The 19,363-nt window shown below is 39.9% G+C and overlaps 1 protein-coding gene across 1 annotated transcript; it reads right to left on the bottom strand.

Annotated features, from left to right (window-relative positions):
• Nucleotides 1-14,829: 14,829 nt before the first annotated feature.
• On the bottom strand, nt 14,830-18,629 carry LOC120428150 (piggyBac transposable element-derived protein 4-like). The gene is made up of 3 exons (XM_052706967.1): nt 18,560-18,629; nt 14,963-15,715; nt 14,830-14,891 (listed from the first exon to the last, which is right to left on the bottom strand). The coding sequence occupies exons 1-3, from the start codon at nt 18,627-18,629 to the stop codon at nt 14,830-14,832; spliced, it is 885 nt and encodes a 294-aa protein (XP_052562927.1).
• Nucleotides 18,630-19,363: the final 734 nt, after the last annotated feature.

The following is a 19,363-nucleotide window of genomic DNA, read 5'->3' as shown; positions in this document are numbered from 1 at the left end:
ACATTGCGTGCAAACAAAGCCAAACAAATGCTGTTGGTTGAAAAAGTTCACATGAAACTTGACATAAGCAACAATTTATTCTGAGCAGACTCTATAACAGGTCCAATAACCTCTGAATGTTTTGCCATAGTGCCAACGGAAATCAAGACATATGCCAATCATTCATTCTCACCTCATTAAACGAAACTAAACGCGCGCTCGCCCGATATCGCGACACACTATCGCACCCAAGTGATTGAGATTTGAGACTTAATAGAATCAAAAAGCCAAGAAAAAAAACTTGTCACATGATCAGATAACAAAAAGTGAAATAGTGGAGACAATTCATTGGCGTCGCTCATTATAGGCAAAACATGACCCCATTAGACGTGGTTCAAAGTCAACCCAGCTGGCAGCGGCGGCGAAAAGTAGTTCAAGCGACGTGACACGACGCGGCTGGGCCAGATTTGGAACCGCTCGTGCGGCGGCGGTCTCGACTTAAGTCTGATGTCAGATGCAGCGGCGAGATAACTTCACTCAGCGTTAGCATAATTATGTTTTGATTTGTTTTTATTATTAAATTTTCCTCGTCGATGTTATCTTTGGGCCAATGTTTTGACTACTGTGTTGCGTTGCGTTTTGTTGAGCTGAGCACGCGGCGGTGTCTGACGCGACACGCGACGCGACGAGACCAGCGTTGAGGTTAAGCCGACCGTTGAGAGTCGGAGTCGGAGATGTTCAAGAGTATCTCATAAAGATGAGAAATTTACGGCTGCAACGCGAAAGATAAAGTCCCTCCTCAGCGAGCAGATGTAATGTGCGGTTTGACACTATAGCTGGTTCTTCAACAGGCACCAACTCAGATTGGATGGTCTTTGCTTTGAGATGCTGGGCTGCCGACGTGACGCGACGTACGCCACACACTTGCCTCAATTAAGAGCGACTGAAGTGTGTTCGCTGTTGGGCTAGCTGGGTGGCTGGTTGTATGAGCGGTTGTTTTACCATATGGATTGTTTAAGTTATGATTGAACTGTTACGATTGTGATTTGCTACTCGGTCATGTCAGCTTTATTGGAATAAAGGATAAATTCATTGCTAATGGCAGTCATAAAGTAATTTATATCATTGCTGCATCAACACAAGAAGTGTATTCGATAGTTGAATTAATTTTATGTATATCTGATCAACGTTTCATGTAAAACAGAAGATGAATGCTGAATACATTTTTAGGAAGTTTAGACAAAATATCTGAGAACCAATAGTACACAATTAACATTTAGGTTTTCATAACTTTTAATAATGTGGTCAAATTATCAAAATACCTTTCAATATACAATAAAAATACATATATAGGATGTAACAACACAAAATAGTGTTGGGAACTTTTTTAAGCATGATTTCGTACCTCCACAGTAAAAAAAATATCATAATAAATATATCAGATACAGATTTTCCGCTGGACACATCAACATCCATCCATTGACGGGTGCTCTCTTGTACGAAGGTTGCTGGTATTCTTATCCCGTGAGAACTAAAGAGCACGAAGGCATCGGTTTGTTTAGTTTTTAATGTTGAGTTTAGAGCGTCCAATTTCCCGTCCCGGGAAAAAAATTACTTGTTTTTCTATGAACATATTTTTTACCGAATTATTAAAAAATCATTTAAAAAAACTACTTCGTATTATATAAAAGGTGCCCAAAAATACAAATATATTTCAAATACTCGCTCCAAACATTTGAAAACTTTGAGTTGTTATTACATTAAAATGGTATTTCAAGGGAATTGCAGATTTTTAAGGTGAATTCAATGCTTATATATTTGTTCATGAACTCAAATCAGTAAGATTTGTTCTGGATAAAATATTTGCTATGAAAAACATATTTCGATGCCTCTGTGCTCTCTTATGCTAACTAGATAGGAAAACCAGCAAGATTAGTACAAGATAGCACAGAGGCATCGATTAAAAAATAATACCTAGCTTCAATTGTTTAAACTCTTTATACAGCAGTTGTTTGGTAACTGGGCGTTGTTTAACTGGTTTGCTTTTTAACTGGGCGCTCGATAACTGGGCCGTAGCCCAGTTAAAAAGCAGACAATGTCAAAAAACAAAAACAAACCAAAATGACCGAGGGGTTAATGGATGCAAAAAACATATTCAATAAATAAAAAAAGTTTTTTCAAACTTTTGTTTAATTTCATGTTACAATTAAAGAATTATGGAAAGTAAGCATTGTGCACAAATTTGAGTTACTTTTATTTTTATATTTCATCTGGAAAATATTATGCATCGGTGGTCTCCTCGTTATTTTTTGTTCATCCCAGTTAACCCTCTACTGCCCAAATTGTTTTTTCGAAATTTTTTATTTTTCCCGTGTTCAGGAGGTCATTTTGAGCAACTTTTGTTCTACGAAAAACTTTACTTCTCTTGTTTTATGTTTTTCTTGTTTTATTTTTAGTATTTTAATTTGCATTTATCTTGTTTAGTTTATGTTTGTTTTTGGTAGTATTTGGCCTATTCTTCCACCTCCTATCATAACATTTTGCCTATTAAATTTTTTCATGTTTTTACAGTCACTTTTCCAATTTTTTGCTTGTTTTTCACATTTTCTGCTATAGAATGGCACCATTATCATTGAAATTGTAAAAAAATGCGTAGAAGCATAGCCTAGGACACTAGAAAAATTACTGCATACTTCTTTTTACTTAAAACATAGGACATGTTAGTAAAAAACACAGCCAAAGTTGACCCCTAAAAAAATGACATTTTTAAAAACATTGGCAAAGTCACATAAAACAAGTAAAACTTCCAACCCATAAATTTTCTGAAATTTTAAGAGTTCTTCTTTACAATGCATTTTAAAGATCAAAAATTGGTTGAAAAATTGATTTTTGGCGATTTTTCAAATCGAAGCCCGTCTAAAGGCGGGGTTGGGTAGTAGAGGGTTAACGAGCAACATTCGATGCCCAGTTACCGAACAACTACTGTATTTTCTTCAAGTTTTATGTTTTTTATACATGCAACCAAGGAATTAATTGAACCTAACTTTTGTTTTTACCATTATAGTTGCATTTCTATTCAATTTTGTTGCAAAATATCAATCAAAACCAAAATCAGAACAATTTTCGATAAATTTAAAATTTTCCGGGAATTCCCGGGATTTCCCGGGAAATTTGTTGAAAATTTCCCGTTTCCCGGGAATTTTGTAACCCCGGGAAATTGGACGCTCTAGTTGAGTCGATATGTTTACGTGAAGGTGGGTTTATTTTTCGAGTAATGGTCATAACTAATTTATGTTAACTTCGATTAAAAATTTAGAAAATTACAGAAACATGATGTCATCATTTAGCTTTTTTATGGAAAGACTGTAGCTAAAAAATTGAATATGCTAAAAACTAGCTTAAATTGATAAATTTTGGCAGAGTTTATTTTGTTTAGTTTAATGAACCCATCTTTTTCCCAATTCAAATAACATTGATCAAAATGAAAATTAACCCTTCGATTCTTGGATTCGCCACAAACAGTCTCTCCGTGTACTTCCTTCATAACCGAATTTCCGCACCCAATAACTGACGAATGAATGATGCCAGTTATTAAATGAATGTCGGAGGCCTTCTCCGCAACTTTTCCCCGCACACTCAAAGTTCGAAGAACTTTGCAAAGTTACTTTCCACCCCCACCGACCTGGGGGAAAACTTTTTTCTCTCCTTGAACCTTTCATTGTAGTCGCTGTTCCTTGTAGAGTGGCTGACTTTGTAGGCTCCCCACCACTTGCTCTTTCGCTTCGTGACATTCAACCATAAAAAAAGTTTTACTAATTCATATTATTTCGTTACTTGCCGTGCTACATAACAGAAAATAGCTACTTCCTTTTCCTGTGGTGAGCCACCGCACCCTCTAGAATGTTTCGCAAGAAGTCCAGGGCAAAGTAGCAACGAGGGCAAATGCGGAAGGCATTGGTATTTAGCTCAGAATTTGAGTGAAAGTTGATGGTATGTTTGGGTGAGCCGTTTGGAGTTATGAAAAATCGATGCAGAGGATTAGCAAGTATGCTTCGCATGCAGACGAAAAAATATCCTTGAATAGGAAGTTTTACGACAATTTGATATTTTGTTTCTCATATTTGAACACTAGAAGAACATGTGTTTCCAAAATTTTGTTTGGGTTATGACAATAAAATATTCTATCGATAAAATGAGTTAATTCAGCAGAATCTTCTTCAAAAGATTCCTCATTCCCCCATTCCCAAAAAAAATGCTAGTTGGCCCAAATTTCTTCGAAAACTCATCAACGCCATTGTTTTACGATCATTACGCCCCAGGAAAGGAAATTGGATTCTTGACTTTTACATTATTTTTTTCGTCAGCACACTGGCCTTTGTTTTATTTCCCGCTCTTTAGGAGCTCAAGATTTATCGGCCCTGTTACAGATATTTTATGCTCCCTTGCCGGCAGCACTTCCATGCTGTGCGCTAGGGAAGTGCTAAGAGGGGGAGCATCCAGCCTTGAAACTCTAGCCGACTTTTATGAGCCGCGTTCTACATTTGGAATTCTTGCTGCATTCTGGAACTGTTTCTCTCCCTCATTCGAGGCTGGTGTGAACTATTTTCGTTCCATTCAGTTGGGTTCAATTAGTGGCGATGGAATAGTTTTATTTCCAATCAATATTTTGAAATTTGGGTTACTTATCTAAGGGTCTAAGTGGAGTGTCTACATTTATGGGTTTTTAATTGTTTGAAGGGCTTTTGGAGATATGCATCAGTCACTCCTTCAGTATTCTTTTGTCTGTAACCCATCAGTTAATAACACTCGATTGCATAAGAAATCGATCTAAAACTTCACAATGTATTGAATTTTATTGTTGTATGACTGTTTTTACATATGATTATTTTTGAAAATAAGTTACTGTATTCAAAAATAGTAAAATTATAGCTAATAATAAATAGTAATTCGTAAGTAGAACAAAATTTCTGGAAAGCATGAAAAAAATCGAAAAAACAAACGGAAAGGGGATTGCGAAAAATTTCACTGAACCGGCGATTTTTTTTTCGCTGAAACCAGCGAAGAGCAAAATCAAATCCAGCAACTTAGTTGTGCTGTTTTGTATTCGCTAATTACTGGCAAACATATTTGACCGCAGAAATTCTAGCGAAACTTTTCGCTGTTTACAGCGTAGTTCTCAACTACTCTGGCAGAAATTCTTCTGTCATGCTCATCTCAGAGTTGATTGATGGGACTCAACAAGCTTTTGAAACTTAGTTAAAATAAAAAGCAAATTTTGTTTTGTGAAGTGGTAGTGTGCAGTAAAATCGACCATTCAATTGAAATTTTATGTTCACTCAGTGTCGGTTTATCAAATCAACAATTCCAACGCGTAAGTAAACATGTCAAAACAAACAGAATTATGTTTCGAAAACTTTTCCAACAATCTTTCATATTATGCTTTCGTTTTTTAACAGCTTCCAGTACTGTTAATTTTTATTGTTTGGGTCATTCTCCGCCAACTCACACAGCAGCTGCCCCGACCCCTCTTCGATTTGCATGAAACTCTGCGCTAAGGGGTTATTTTGGTTCCTGATCACGAATCCGAGGTCCATTTTTCGATATTTCGTGACGGTGGGCGGTACGACCCCTTTCATTTTTCTAGTTTTTTACTAAGACACGTTTTTCAGTTATTTGTAGCTCGCAACCATGAAGAGATAGAAATTTCATGGGACAATTGTGTAAAATTAGACGCCCGATTTGATGGCGTACTCAAAACTCCGAAAAAACGGTCAAAATCATAACTTTTTCATTTTTTTTGTGAAATTCTGATAACTCGTGAAGAATACATGCATGAGGGGTCTATTTATCATTTTGTGTTTTTGTCTGTTCTACAACTTTGTAGAACATTGTTACACTCTAAAATGTAACCCTGCAAAGTTAGAAAAAACACGTAATTTAAAAAAAAATTGTTCTAAAGGAAAAAAATGACCCTTCTGGGTTATTTCAGATTCGAAAAGCACATTAAATTTCCCATAAAATGACATGTCTCACGATTTTTGACAGTTGAGTAACGGGAAATGGCAGCGATTTTTAAACTATTTTTAACTTTTTTTGATGAAAAATATGTTTTTTTCTGAATTTTGAGTACGCCATCAAATCGAGCATCTTATTTCACACAAAAGTCCCTTTGACACCAAATTTCTACCTCTTCACGGTTGTGAGCTACAAATCACTGAAAAACGTGTCTTAGTAAAAAACCAGAAAAATGAAAGGGGTCGTACCGCCCCACCGTCACGAAATATGAAAAAATGGACCTCGGATTCGTGATAAGGAACCAAAATAACCCCTTAGAGCAAAGAGCATGAGCATGAGCATGAGAGACCACCCATGGTTGTCCTTCTCCGTTGCTGAACAGGACCATAATATCCCATCAGCACAACCGGTCACACGCTTCAACGATCAAATGATGTTTCCCTTATCAACAGCATGCATGAATGCGCTGAAAAGATAAAACATCACGATCATCAAAACTAGAGCCGGTGCGAATAGGAAACAGTCGTTGGCCACCAACGGCGCCCGCCATGTCAGTTTGTAGATCTCGAGGGAATGGGACGGGAATGTTAGTTAGCACAGGCTGCTACCAAGGGTGGGTTCTATACGATATCCACACCCCCGCGTGTGCCGGAAAACTACTTCTACTTGGGATTTTGTTAGTGGGTAGGGGTAATGGCCTGGATTCAACATAGAGGATGATGATGCGACCTAATAATCAATAAATTTTGTTTAATGGTGTGATGTATTATGCATTCTCAAGGCAATCAGTCGGAGTATGCGGATGAGACTATTCCCGGTTATTTGGTGTTGAGTTTAGCATAGATGATTTAATCTTAGACAGCCGGCTGTGGAAAGATAAAACCAACTAAAATGCGAAAACGCTAAACCGCCCGGATCGAAATACACACACAATCGGGGGGACAACAAAGACGGAAACGGCGACGAAAATCCTGCGTGAGGACCGCGACGCACACCGTTCAAATTCTCCAACTCAACTGTCAAACATCCCGAAACCGCCCGGATCGAAATACACGCACAATCGGGGAGACAACAAAAACGGAAACGGCGACGAAAATCCTGCGTGAGGACCGCGACGCACACCGTTCAAATTCTCCAACTCAACTGTCAAACATCCCGAAACCGCCCGGATCGAAATACACACACAATCGGGGGGACAACAAAAACGGAAACGGCGACGAAAATCCTGCGTGAGGGCCGCGACGCACACCGTTCAAATTCTCCAACTCAACTGTCAAACATCCCGAAACCGCCCGGATCGAAATACACACAAATTCGGGGGGACAACAAAGACGGAAACGGCGACGAAAATCCTGCGTGAGGACCGCGACGCACACCGTTCAAATTCTCCAACTCAACTGTCAAACATCCCGAAACCGCCCGGATCAAAATACACACAAATTCGGGGGGACAACAAAGACGGAAACGGCGACGAAAATCCTGCGTGAGGACCGCGACGCACACCGTTCAAATTCTCCAACTCAACTGTCAAACATCCCGAAACCGCCCGGATCGAAATACACACACAATCGGGGGGACAACAAAAACGGAAACGGCGACGAAAATCCTGCGTGAGGGCCGCGACGCACACCGTTCAAATTCTCCAACTCAACTGTCAAACATCCCGAAACCGCCCGGATCGAAATACACACAAATTCGGGGGGACAACAAAGACGGAAACGGCGACGAAAATCCTGCGTGAGGACCGCGACGCACACCGTTCAAATTCTCCAACTCAACTGTCAAACATCCCGAAACCGCCCGGATCGAAATACACGCACAATCGGGGAGACAACAAAAACGGAAACGGCGACGAAAATCCTGCGTGAGGACCGCGACGCACACCGTTCAAATTCTCCAACTCAACTGTCAAACATCCCGAAACCGCCCGGATCGAAATACACGCACAATCGGGGAGACAACAAAAACGGAAACGGCGACGAAAATCCTGCGTGAGGACCGCGACGCACACCGTTCAAATTCTCCAACTCAACTGTCAAACATCCCGAAACCGCCCGGATCGAAATACACACACAATCGGGGGGACAACAAAGACGGAAACGGCGACGAAAATCCTGCGTGAGGACCGCGACGCACACCGTTCAAATTCTCCAACTCAACTGTCAAACATCCCGAAACCGCCCGGATCGAAATACACGCACAATCGGGGAGACAACAAAAACGGAAACGGCGACGAAAATCCTGCGTGAGGACCGCGACGCACACCGTTCAAATTCTCCAACTCAACTGTCAAACATCCCGAAACCGCCCGGATCGAAATACACACACAATCGGGGGGACAACAAAGACGGAAACGGCGACGAAAATCCTGCGTGAGGGCCGCGACGCACACCGTTCAAATTCTCCAACTCAACTGTCAAACATCCCGAAACCGCCCGGATCGAAATACACACAAATTCGGGGGGACAACAAAGACGGAAACGGCGACGAAAATCCTGCGTGAGGACCGCGACGCACACCGTTCAAATTCTCCAACTCAACTGTCAAACATCCCGAAACCGCCCGGATCGAAATACACGCACAATCGGGGAGACAACAAAAACGGAAACGGCGACGAAAATCCTGCGTGAGGACCGCGACGCACACCGTTCAAATTCTCCAACTCAACTGTCAAACATCCCGAAACCGCCCGGATCGAAATACACGCACAATCGGGGAGACAACAAAAACGGAAACGGCGACGAAAATCCTGCGTGAGGACCGCGACGCACACCGTTCAAATTCTCCAACTCAACTGTCAAACATCCCGAAACCGCCCGGATCAAAATACACACAAATTCGGGGGGACAACAAAGACGGAAACGGCGACGAAAATCCTGCGTGAGGACCGCGACGCACACCGTTCAAATTCTCCAACTCAACTGTCAAACATCCCGAAACCGCCCGGATCGAAATACACGCACAATCGGGGAGACAACAAAAACGGAAACGGCGACGAAAATCCTGCGTGAGGACCGCGACGCACACCGTTCAAATTCTCCAACTCAACTGTCAAACATCCCGAAACCGCCCGGATCGAAATACACGCACAATCGGGGAGACAACAAAAACGGAAACGGCGACGAAAATCCTGCGTGAGGACCGCGACGCACACCGTTCAAATTCTCCAACTCAACTGTCAAACATCCCGAAACCGCCCGGATCGAAATACACACACAATCGGGGGGACAACAAAGACGGAAACGGCGACGAAAATCCTGCGTGAGGGCCGCGACGCACACCGTTCAAATTCTCCAACTCAACTGTCAAACATCCCGAAACCGCCCGGATCAAAATACACACAAATTCGGGGGGACAACAAAGACGGAAACGGCGACGAAAATCCTGCGTGAGGACCGCGACGCACACCGTTCAAATTCTCCAACTCAACTGTCAAACATCCCGAAACCGCCCGGATCGAAATACACGCACAATCGGGGAGACAACAAAAACGGAAACGGCGACGAAAATCCTGCGTGAGGACCGCGACGCACACCGTTCAAATTCTCCAACTCAACTGTCAAACATCCCGAAACCGCCCGGATCGAAATACACGCACAATCGGGGAGACAACAAAAACGGAAACGGCGACGAAAATCCTGCGTGAGGACCGCGACGCACACCGTTCAAATTCTCCAACTCAACTGTCAAACATCCCGAAACCGCCCGGATCGAAATACACACACAATCGGGGGGACAACAAAGACGGAAACGGCGACGAAAATCCTGCGTGAGGACCGCGACGCACACCGTTCAAATTCTCCAACTCAACTGTCAAACATCCCGAAACCGCCCGGATCAAAATACACACAAATTCGGGGGGACAACAAAGACGGAAACGGCGACGAAAATCCTGCGTGAGGACCGCGACGCACACCGTTCAAATTCTCCAACTCAACTGTCAAACATCCCGAAACCGCCCGGATCAAAATACACACAAATTCGGGGGGACAACAAAGACGGAAACGGCGACGAAAATCCTGCGTGAGGACCGCGACGCACACCGTTCAAATTCTCCAACTCAACTGTCAAACATCCCGAAACCGCCCGGATCGAAATACACGCACAATCGGGGAGACAACAAAAACGGAAACGGCGACGAAAATCCTGCGTGAGGACCGCGACGCACACCGTTCAAATTCTCCAACTCAACTGTCAAACATCCCGAAACCGCCCGGATCGAAATACACGCACAATCGGGGAGACAACAAAAACGGAAACGGCGACGAAAATCCTGCGTGAGGACCGCGACGCACACCGTTCAAATTCTCCAACTCAACTGTCAAACATCCCGAAACCGCCCGGATCGAAATACACACACAATCGGGGGGACAACAAAGACGGAAACGGCGACGAAAATCCTGCGTGAGGGCCGCGACGCACACCGTTCAAATTCTCCAACTCAACTGTCAAACATCCCGAAACCGCCCGGATCAAAATACACACAAATTCGGGGGGACAACAAAGACGGAAACGGCGACGAAAATCCTGCGTGAGGACCGCGACGCACACCGTTCAAATTCTCCAACTCAACTGTCAAACATCCCGAAACCGCCCGGATCGAAATACACGCACAATCGGGGAGACAACAAAAACGGAAACGGCGACGAAAATCCTGCGTGAGGACCGCGACGCACACCGTTCAAATTCTCCAACTCAACTGTCAAACATCCCGAAACCGCCCGGATCGAAATACACGCACAATCGGGGAGACAACAAAAACGGAAACGGCGACGAAAATCCTGCGTGAGGACCGCGACGCACACCGTTCAAATTCTCCAACTCAACTGTCAAACATCCCGAAACCGCCCGGATCGAAATACACACACAATCGGGGGGACAACAAAGACGGAAACGGCGACGAAAATCCTGCGTGAGGGCCGCGACGCACACCGTTCAAATTCTCCAACTCAACTGTCAAACATCCCGAAACCGCCCGGATCAAAATACACACAAATTCGGGGGGACAACAAAGACGGAAACGGCGACGAAAATCCTGCGTGAGGACCGCGACGCACACCGTTCAAATTCTCCAACTCAACTGTCAAACATCCCGAAACCGCCCGGATCGAAATACACGCACAATCGGGGAGACAACAAAAACGGAAACGGCGACGAAAATCCTGCGTGAGGACCGCGACGCACACCGTTCAAATTCTCCAACTCAACTGTCAAACATCCCGAAACCGCCCGGATCAAAATACACACAAATTCGGGGGGACAACAAAGACGGAAACGGCGACGAAAATCCTGCGTGAGGACCGCGACGCACACCGTTCAAATTCTCCAACTCAACTGTCAAACATCCCGAAACCGCCCGGATCGAAATACACACACAATCGGGGGGACAACAAAGACGGAAACGGCGACGAAAATCCTGCGTGAGGGCCGCGACGCACACCGTTCAAATTCTCCAACTCAACTGTCAAACATCCCGAAACCGCCCGGATCAAAATACACACAAATTCGGGGGGACAACAAAGACGGAAACGGCGACGAAAATCCTGCGTGAGGACCGCGACGCACACCGTTCAAATTCTCCAACTCAACTGTCAAACATCCCGAAACCGCCCGGATCGAAATACACGCACAATCGGGGAGACAACAAAAACGGAAACGGCGACGAAAATCCTGCGTGAGGACCGCGACGCACACCGTTCAAATTCTCCAACTCAACTGTCAAACATCCCGAAACCGCCCGGATCGAAATACACGCACAATCGGGGAGACAACAAAAACGGAAACGGCGACGAAAATCCTGCGTGAGGACCGCGACGCACACCGTTCAAATTCTCCAACTCAACTCCCAAAATAACCCCTTAGAGCAAAGAGCAAATTTTCACGCAAATCGAAGAGGGGTCGGGGCAACTTTTTTCCGATTTCGTGTGAGTTGGTGGAGCTAGTCCAATGCAAACAATCACTGGACTAGCGATGTTTCACTCAAAACCAGCAGAATAATCTTCTTGTTTATTTTGGCACGAGCTACTGCCGCCGGAAAAAAAAACATACGTCAGAGAAATAAAACGCTGAATCAGTGCAAAAAAACGCTGGTTCAGCAAAATAAAAATAAAAGAAAGAAGTACTGACTTTTCAAAAAAGTAACATTTTAGAGAAAACTGATATTAATGTATCAGAAAAAAATATATATTGAGAAACAATATGAAATTCGATAAATTATATTTGAATTAGGATTTATTCGTATATTACACGTCTGTTGTGTATCTTAGGACAACGATCATTTAGGCCGTTGCAAATATTTTTTAAAGTTTTTGCCTCTCGACGCTGACCAAAGTCAAGGGGAAGGGGATGGGCAAAAAAAAAAAAATAAATAAATACAAGCCACGGTTTCAACATTTGAATGAAATACACCTGTCCAGTTGTTTTGCAATCATTAGTTTCAAAAATTTCTAAGTATTGACGAATATTTTATTTTGGGAGATTTTTATTTTTACGGTGCTGAACATTGTAAGTTCATAAAAGTTCGAATTATTTTCAATCGAGCTCAAACAAGCTAAATATGATTATCAATGCACAAATTGGCATTTTTAATTGTTTACAGTTGATTAGGGACCATCTATAAAAACCGTGGACACTTAAAGAAAGGGGGGGGGGGGGAGGTATGGAGATTGTCCAAGTTTTTTTTGTATGTACAATATTGTCCACGAGGGGGGAAGGAGGGGTTTGAGATTCCCAAAAAAGTGTCCACTTGGTTTATGGATGGTCCCTTAGACTTCTATTTCCATTGACATTTTCTAGTTTTATGAACAAATATTTGATTTTTGGAACCAATTCTGTCCTGGTGGGTTATATAAACTTTGAAAAATGTTTGCAACGGCCGTTTCAGAAAATAGATTTTTAAAGTTTTATGGTAAATATTTTGAAAACTATGAATGATGGAGTATTTTTTTGTGCTTTGAAAGTAAAAACGTACCACGTTTCACAAGTGTGCACAGAATTGGAAACTGCAAATTGCATGTGCTTCGATTTGACTGGAAACTTTATTTTTAACCCGTATAGGCCTGGGTGAAATTGGAATCACTAAAATGACCATAACTCAGCGAAAACTCAACCAATTTGCATACTTCTTTATTAGTTGGACTCGTTAGAATGTCTATTTTCCGAAAATGACCCGCAGAACCCGGAAATGTTCCGGTGGCCGGAGATATTCCGGTGGGTCACTGGGTCAAATGGGGTCAAAAATGGCAATTTTTGGGACCCGTATAGATTTTCAAACAGAAATCTTGGAAAAAATACATTTTTTCTTGTTATGATCATTGTTCTACCCACAGACAATGCTAACCATCAATTTTGAACCACCGGAATTGTTCCGGATTGGACGGGTAGGTTCCATACCGCGGGGGAACCGGTCAGGGGGCGGCCAATAATACAAATATTTTTATCATGGCAATATGGGTGTCAAAGTTCACCATTTTCAAAATCTAGCTCATCTAGGATCCCCAAAACCATTTTTGGACCGATCTGGCCACTTTGGGACCGGTTCCCGGTACTCCGGCGAATCCCGGAATACGGCAAATTGCGGAATTATTTCAGAACAATTTTGGACCCAGCAATATGGGTGTCAAAGTACACCATTTTCAGAATCTAGCTCATCTAGGATCTCCAAAACCATTTTTGGACCGATCTGGCCACTTTGGGACCGGTTCCCGGTACTCCGGCGAAACCCGGAATACGGCAAATTGCGGAATTATTTCAGAACAATTTTCGACCCAGCAATGTGGGTGTCAATGTTCACAATTTTCTAAATACAGCTCATCTAGGATCACCAAAACCATTTTTGGACCGATCTGGCCACTTTGGGACCGGTTCCCGGTACTCCGGCGAAACCCGGAATACGGCAAATTGCGGAATTATTTCAGAACAATTTTCGACCCAGCAATGTGGGTGTCAATGTTCACAATTTTCTAAATACAGCTCATCTAGGATCACCAAAACCATTTTTGGACCGATCTGGCCACTTTGGGACCGGTTCCCGGTACTCCGGCGAAACCCGGAATACGGCAAATTGCGGAATTCTTTCAGATCAATTTTTGACCCAGCAATATGGGTGTCAAAGTTCACCATTTTCAAAATCTAGCTCATCTAGGATCCCCAAAACCATTTTTGGACCGATCTGGCCACTTTGGGACCGGTTCCCGGTACTCCGGCGAAACCCGGAATACGGCAAATTGCGGAATTATTTCAGAACAATTTTGGACCCAGCAATATGGGTGTCACAGTTCACCATTTTCAAAATCTAGCTCATCTAGGATCCCCAAAACCATGTTTGGAACGATCTGGCCACTTTGGGACCGGTTCCCGGTACTCCGGCGAAACCCGGAAAACGGCAAATTATGGGATTACTTACTAAGAAATCAAAAGTTCATGATTAGTCCAATGTATTTATATTTTTTTGAGTTTGAAGATATTCAGGCCTCTCTCTCTCTCTCTCACTTTCCTTTTTTGTCTCTCATTCGTTCTGTTCTTTTACTATCTCGCTCGCTCGTTTGTTATTTTTTCTTTCTCTTTCATTCTTTCAGTTTTTCTGTTGCCCTTTCACTGTTTATGTCCTTCTCTTTCTTTCTTCCACACTCTTTTTCTTGCTCGCACTCTCTTTCTCTTTCTATCTCTCTCTCTCTATCTCTATCTCTCTCTCTCTATCTCTATCTCTCTCTCTCTCTCTCTCTCTCTCTCTCTCTCTCTCTCTCTCAAGCTTTTGAACATTTTTCGCACAACATTACTTTGGCTGACTTTCCGCATACGCCACAGATGGCAGTCTCACAATGAGCACATTTCGTTTCAGTTTTCCGATCCACTTTGCACGTCTCGCACCGAACTCGACTTATCTTTGTGTTCGTCGTCTTTGGTTTCAGGCCTTGCTTCTTACACTCTCTACAAAACTTTAGGTCCATCTCAGTGTAGTGTTGCTTACAGACTGCTTCCGCGCAAATACAACAGGTACGGATTGGCCTAGACTCCTTGCCACACCAGTTGCACAGTTTTGCGCCCGCTTCCATTTGGCGAGAAGAAAACGCGTTCAGCTGCCCTCGTAACTCCTTTGTCAGCCTTTGAGATTTTACACGTTCCTGTACGTTCTCCTGAATGAGCTGGTCGCACAGTTGTTGCAGAAAATTTGATCTCCAACTTTTGCCCTTGCACCGCTCCGGGTACTTCAACCGGTACAGGCAACTCGCATTCAAGCAGGCGACGCTCAGGAGTTCCATCACCAGTTTCTTCGTCCATACCCTGGTCTTTCGGACACAGTTCGTCTTGCGAGTGATGAAATCGCCTGCATCAACAGCGCCCTTCGTCCCGTTGTAGTGAAGCACGATTGGTGGTTTTTTGCCGCAGATTGTGGTTTTGGTAAGGGTTGATGTCAGTACAATGGCCGGCTTTTTTTTGTGTCCGTCGATAAAAGAAGTCAGGGTGCTTACGCCGTTATAGCCGACCAGTACCGAGTTGGGTGCCCGGCTGGCCGACTTGGCGAAGCTATCCGGCAAATCTGGTTTGTTCGTTCGAACCGTTCCCGTGAAAAGGGTGTTGTCCTTGAACAGGTCGTCGGAGAGTTGGAGAGAGCTGAAGAAATTATCTGTAGTCACCTCTCTCCAAAGACCCGTAAATGGCTGCATCAGATCCAGTACCACTCTCTTGCCCTGTCCCTTCTCCGGTTTTTTGTCGACTTTTCCTGTGTACACCTGCAAGTTGCATATGTACTGACAATGGACACAAGAGCAGCACCAAACTTTCATGCCATATTTGCCTGGTTTCGATTTCATGTAAACCCTGAAAGGGCATTTACCTGGAGGGAGAAACAAAACAATCTATTTTACAAAACATTTTTTTTAAATTTTTAAATTTTTGAATTTTTGAATGTTTGAATTTTTGAATTTTTGAATTTTTGAATTTTTGAATTTTTGAATTTTTGAATTTTTGAATTTTTGAATTTTTGAATTTTTGAATTTTTGAATTTTTGAATTTTTGAATTTTTGAATTTTTGAATTTTTGAATTTTTGAATTTTAGAATTTTTGAATTTTTGAATTTTTGAATTTTTGAATTTTTGAATTTTTGAATTTTTAATTTTTGAATTTTTGAATTTTTGAATTTTTGAATTTTTGAATTTTTGAATTTTTGAATTTTTAATTTTTGAATTTTTGAATTTTTGAATTTTTGAATTTTTGAATTTTTGAATTTTTGAATTTTTGAATTTTTGAATTTTTGAATTTTTGAATTTTTGAATTTTTGAATTTTTGAATTTTTGAATTTTTGAATTTTTGAATTTTAGAATTTTTGAATTTTTGAATTTTTGAATTTTTGAATTTTTGAATTTTTGAATTTTTGAATTTTTGAATTCTTGAATTTTTGAATTTTTGAATTTTTGTATTTTTGAATTTTTGAATTTTTGAATTTTTAAATTTTTGAATTTTTGAATTTTTGAATTTTTGAATTTTTGAATTTTTGAATTTTTGAATTTTTGAATTTTTGAATTTTTGAATTTTTGAATTTTTGAATTTTTGAATTTTTGAATTTTTGAATTTTTGAATTTTTGAATTTTTGAATTTTTGAATTTTTGAATTTTTGAATTTTTGAATTTCTGAATTTTTGAATTTTTGAATTTTTGAATTTTTGAATTTTTGAATTTTTGAATTTTTGAATTTTTGAATTTTTGAATTTTTGAATTTTTGAATTTTTGAATTTTTGAATTTTTGAATTTTTGAATTTTGAATTTTTGAATTTTTGAATTTTTGAATTTTTGAATTTTTGAATTTTTGAATTTTTGAATTTTTGAATTTTTGAATTTTTGAATTTTTGAATTTTTGAATTTTTGAATTTTTGAATTTTTGAATTTTTGAATTTTTGAATTTTTGAATTTTTGAATTTTTTGAATTTTTGAATTTTTGAATTTTTGAATTTTTGAATTTTTGAATTTTTGAATTTTTGAATTTTTGAATTTTTGAATTTTTGAATTTTTGAATTTTTGAATTTTTGAATTTTTGAATTTTTGAATTTTTGAATTTTTGAATTTTTGAATTTTTGAATTTTTGAATTTTTGAATTTTTGAATTTTTGTATTTTTGAATTTTTGAATTTTTGAATTTTTAAATTTTTGAATTTTTGAATTTTTGAATTTTTGAATTTTTGAATTTTTGAATTTTTGAATTTTTGAATTTTTGAATTTTTGAATTTTTGAATTTTTGAATTTTTGAATTTTTGAATTTTTGAATTTTTGAATTTTTGAATTTTTGAATTTTTGAATTTTTGAATTTTTGAATTTTTGAATTTTTGAATTTTTGAATTTTTGAATTTTTGAATTTTTGAATTTTTGAATTTTTGAATTTTTGAATTTTTGAATTTTTGAATTTTTGAATTTTTGAATTTTTGAATTTTTGATTTTTGAATTTTTGAATTTTTGAATTTTTGAATTTTTGAATTTTTGAATTTTTGAATTTTTGAATTTTTGAATTTTTGAATTTTTGAATTTTTGAATTTTTGAATTTTTGAATTTTTGAATTTTTGAATTTTTGAATTTTTGAATTTTTGAATTTTTGAATTTTTGAATTTTTGAATTTTTGAATTTTTGAATTTTTGAATTTTTGAATTTTTGAATTTTTGAATTTTTGAATTTTTGAATTTTTGAATTTTTGAATTTTTGAATTTTTGAATTTTTGAATTTTTGAATTTTTGAATTTTTGAATTTTTGAATTTTTGAATTTTTGAATTTTTGAATTTTTGAATTTTTGAATTTTTGAATTTTTGAATTTTTGAATTTTTGAATTTTTGAATTTTTGAATTTTTGAATTTTTGAATTTTTGAATTTTTGAATTTTTGAATTTTTGAATTTTTGAATTTTTGAATTTTTGAATTTTTAAATTTTTGAATTTTTACTTACCCCGAAACACGCACAGTCGCTCATCAATCGTTAGGTTGCTGCCAGGATTGTAGTTACGGATGCAACGTTTCACGAAATCGTCGTAAATCAATCTCACCGGCTCCAACTTGTTCTTCGATTTTCGGAAACGTCTCTTCCGAGTTTTTCGGTCATCAAATCGCCAAAAATTGAAGATGTCCTTGAACCGATCGCGTGCCATAGCCAACTTGAAGAACCTTGGTGCCCAAACGTCATCTGAACTCCAAAGGATGTTTGTGTTGACGTCGTTCATATGAAGACGACCTGCTCCGATTAGGACAGCAATGAATGCCCGCATTTCCGGTACCGTAACATCATTCCATTTTCGGCGCTTCGATCTCGCATGCATATTGGTGTATTTCACCATTATACCAAGCATACCGACTGACATAAACAATTCGAATGCGTCCTGGGCCGTTTTGAAATCCTTCGAATGATCAGTCAACCCATGATTACACTGGTCGAATTCACCGCGAAAAGCTTTCTTATCCGGTTTTTTTCGCCATCTTACTCCGTTCCTCGCGACGAAATCTTCGTCGCTCTCGGAAGTGCCACTGCTGTGAAAAAACAAAAACACACACATTCATTCACACATTTTTTAAAACTTTTTAGTCAAAAAATTACCTTGCAGATTGATTTGATTCATCATCTTCACTTGGTAGATCGGAAACTGTCGCTGCATCAGAAGATTCATTGTAATCATCAAGTTCACTCTCACTTTCTGTATCCATCACTCGGTCAAAAAAAATGCTTTGATCAGACGCAATCAAGAACTCAATCTAGAATGAAACCTCATCACCAAGGAACAAGTCGAGAGCAAGCGAGAACGAACTAAAGCATAAAACGGAAAGAAGGAGAAATTTTCTCTTGCTCTCTGTCTTGCCACGCGTTTACCAAAGAGACGTCAATGGAACAGTTGCCAGGTTGCCAGATAAAGATAAAGGCTTTGCTAAAAAATCCATATTGTAATCGATAATGAATAAAATGTAAAATTGCACAATTTTTGAACACAATTTTGCTCAATAATTATGAGAAAGTGGCATGCCAGATTTTCCCAGATAGTTTTGTCAGATTTTTTTTTCGATTTAATTCTGGTAACACTGATACTGGTCCGCAGGGTTGGGAAGCGACGAGCGCAACCTGTCAAAAGCTGATGCGCCACACAATGTACACGCTAACGACAACTCACCCAATTTTGTTCGATGCAATCAACGCAACAGAATTTTCGCACCATATAAGAGGTTTATATTTTGCTTTGGGTTGGGTTTGGAGGTTCGCGCCAAATAAGCTAGGTTTCCTGCTCGCGCAACTACATGGCTTGTACGAGGATAGCGTTGTCATTTTTAGACAAAGTTTTCCACATTTTACATCGAAACCGACAACGAAGAACATGTAAACATTGCACGCGAGCTGTCAAATAAAGGCACG

Source organism: Culex pipiens, chromosome 2 (assembly GCF_016801865.2).
Source record: "Culex pipiens pallens isolate TS chromosome 2, TS_CPP_V2, whole genome shotgun sequence".
Classification (NCBI taxonomy): Eukaryota; Metazoa; Arthropoda; class Insecta; order Diptera; family Culicidae; genus Culex; species Culex pipiens.
This window is presented reverse-complemented; position numbering and strand designations above follow the sequence as displayed.

Bases quoted from the DNA above. Each gene is read 5' to 3' on its own strand.
- LOC120428150 (XM_052706967.1), bottom strand. From the start codon at position 18,629: ATGAATCTTCTGATGCAGCGACAGTTTCCGATCTACCAAGTGAAGATG. The intron at 15,716-18,559 runs GTAATTTTTTGA...AGGTGTACACAG, and splicing joins GAATCAAATCAATCTGCAAG to GAAAAGTCGACAAAAAACCG. The intron at 14,892-14,962 runs GTAAGCAACACT...CTGAAACCAAAG, and splicing joins TATTTGCGCGGAAGCAGTCT to ACGACGAACACAAAGATAAG.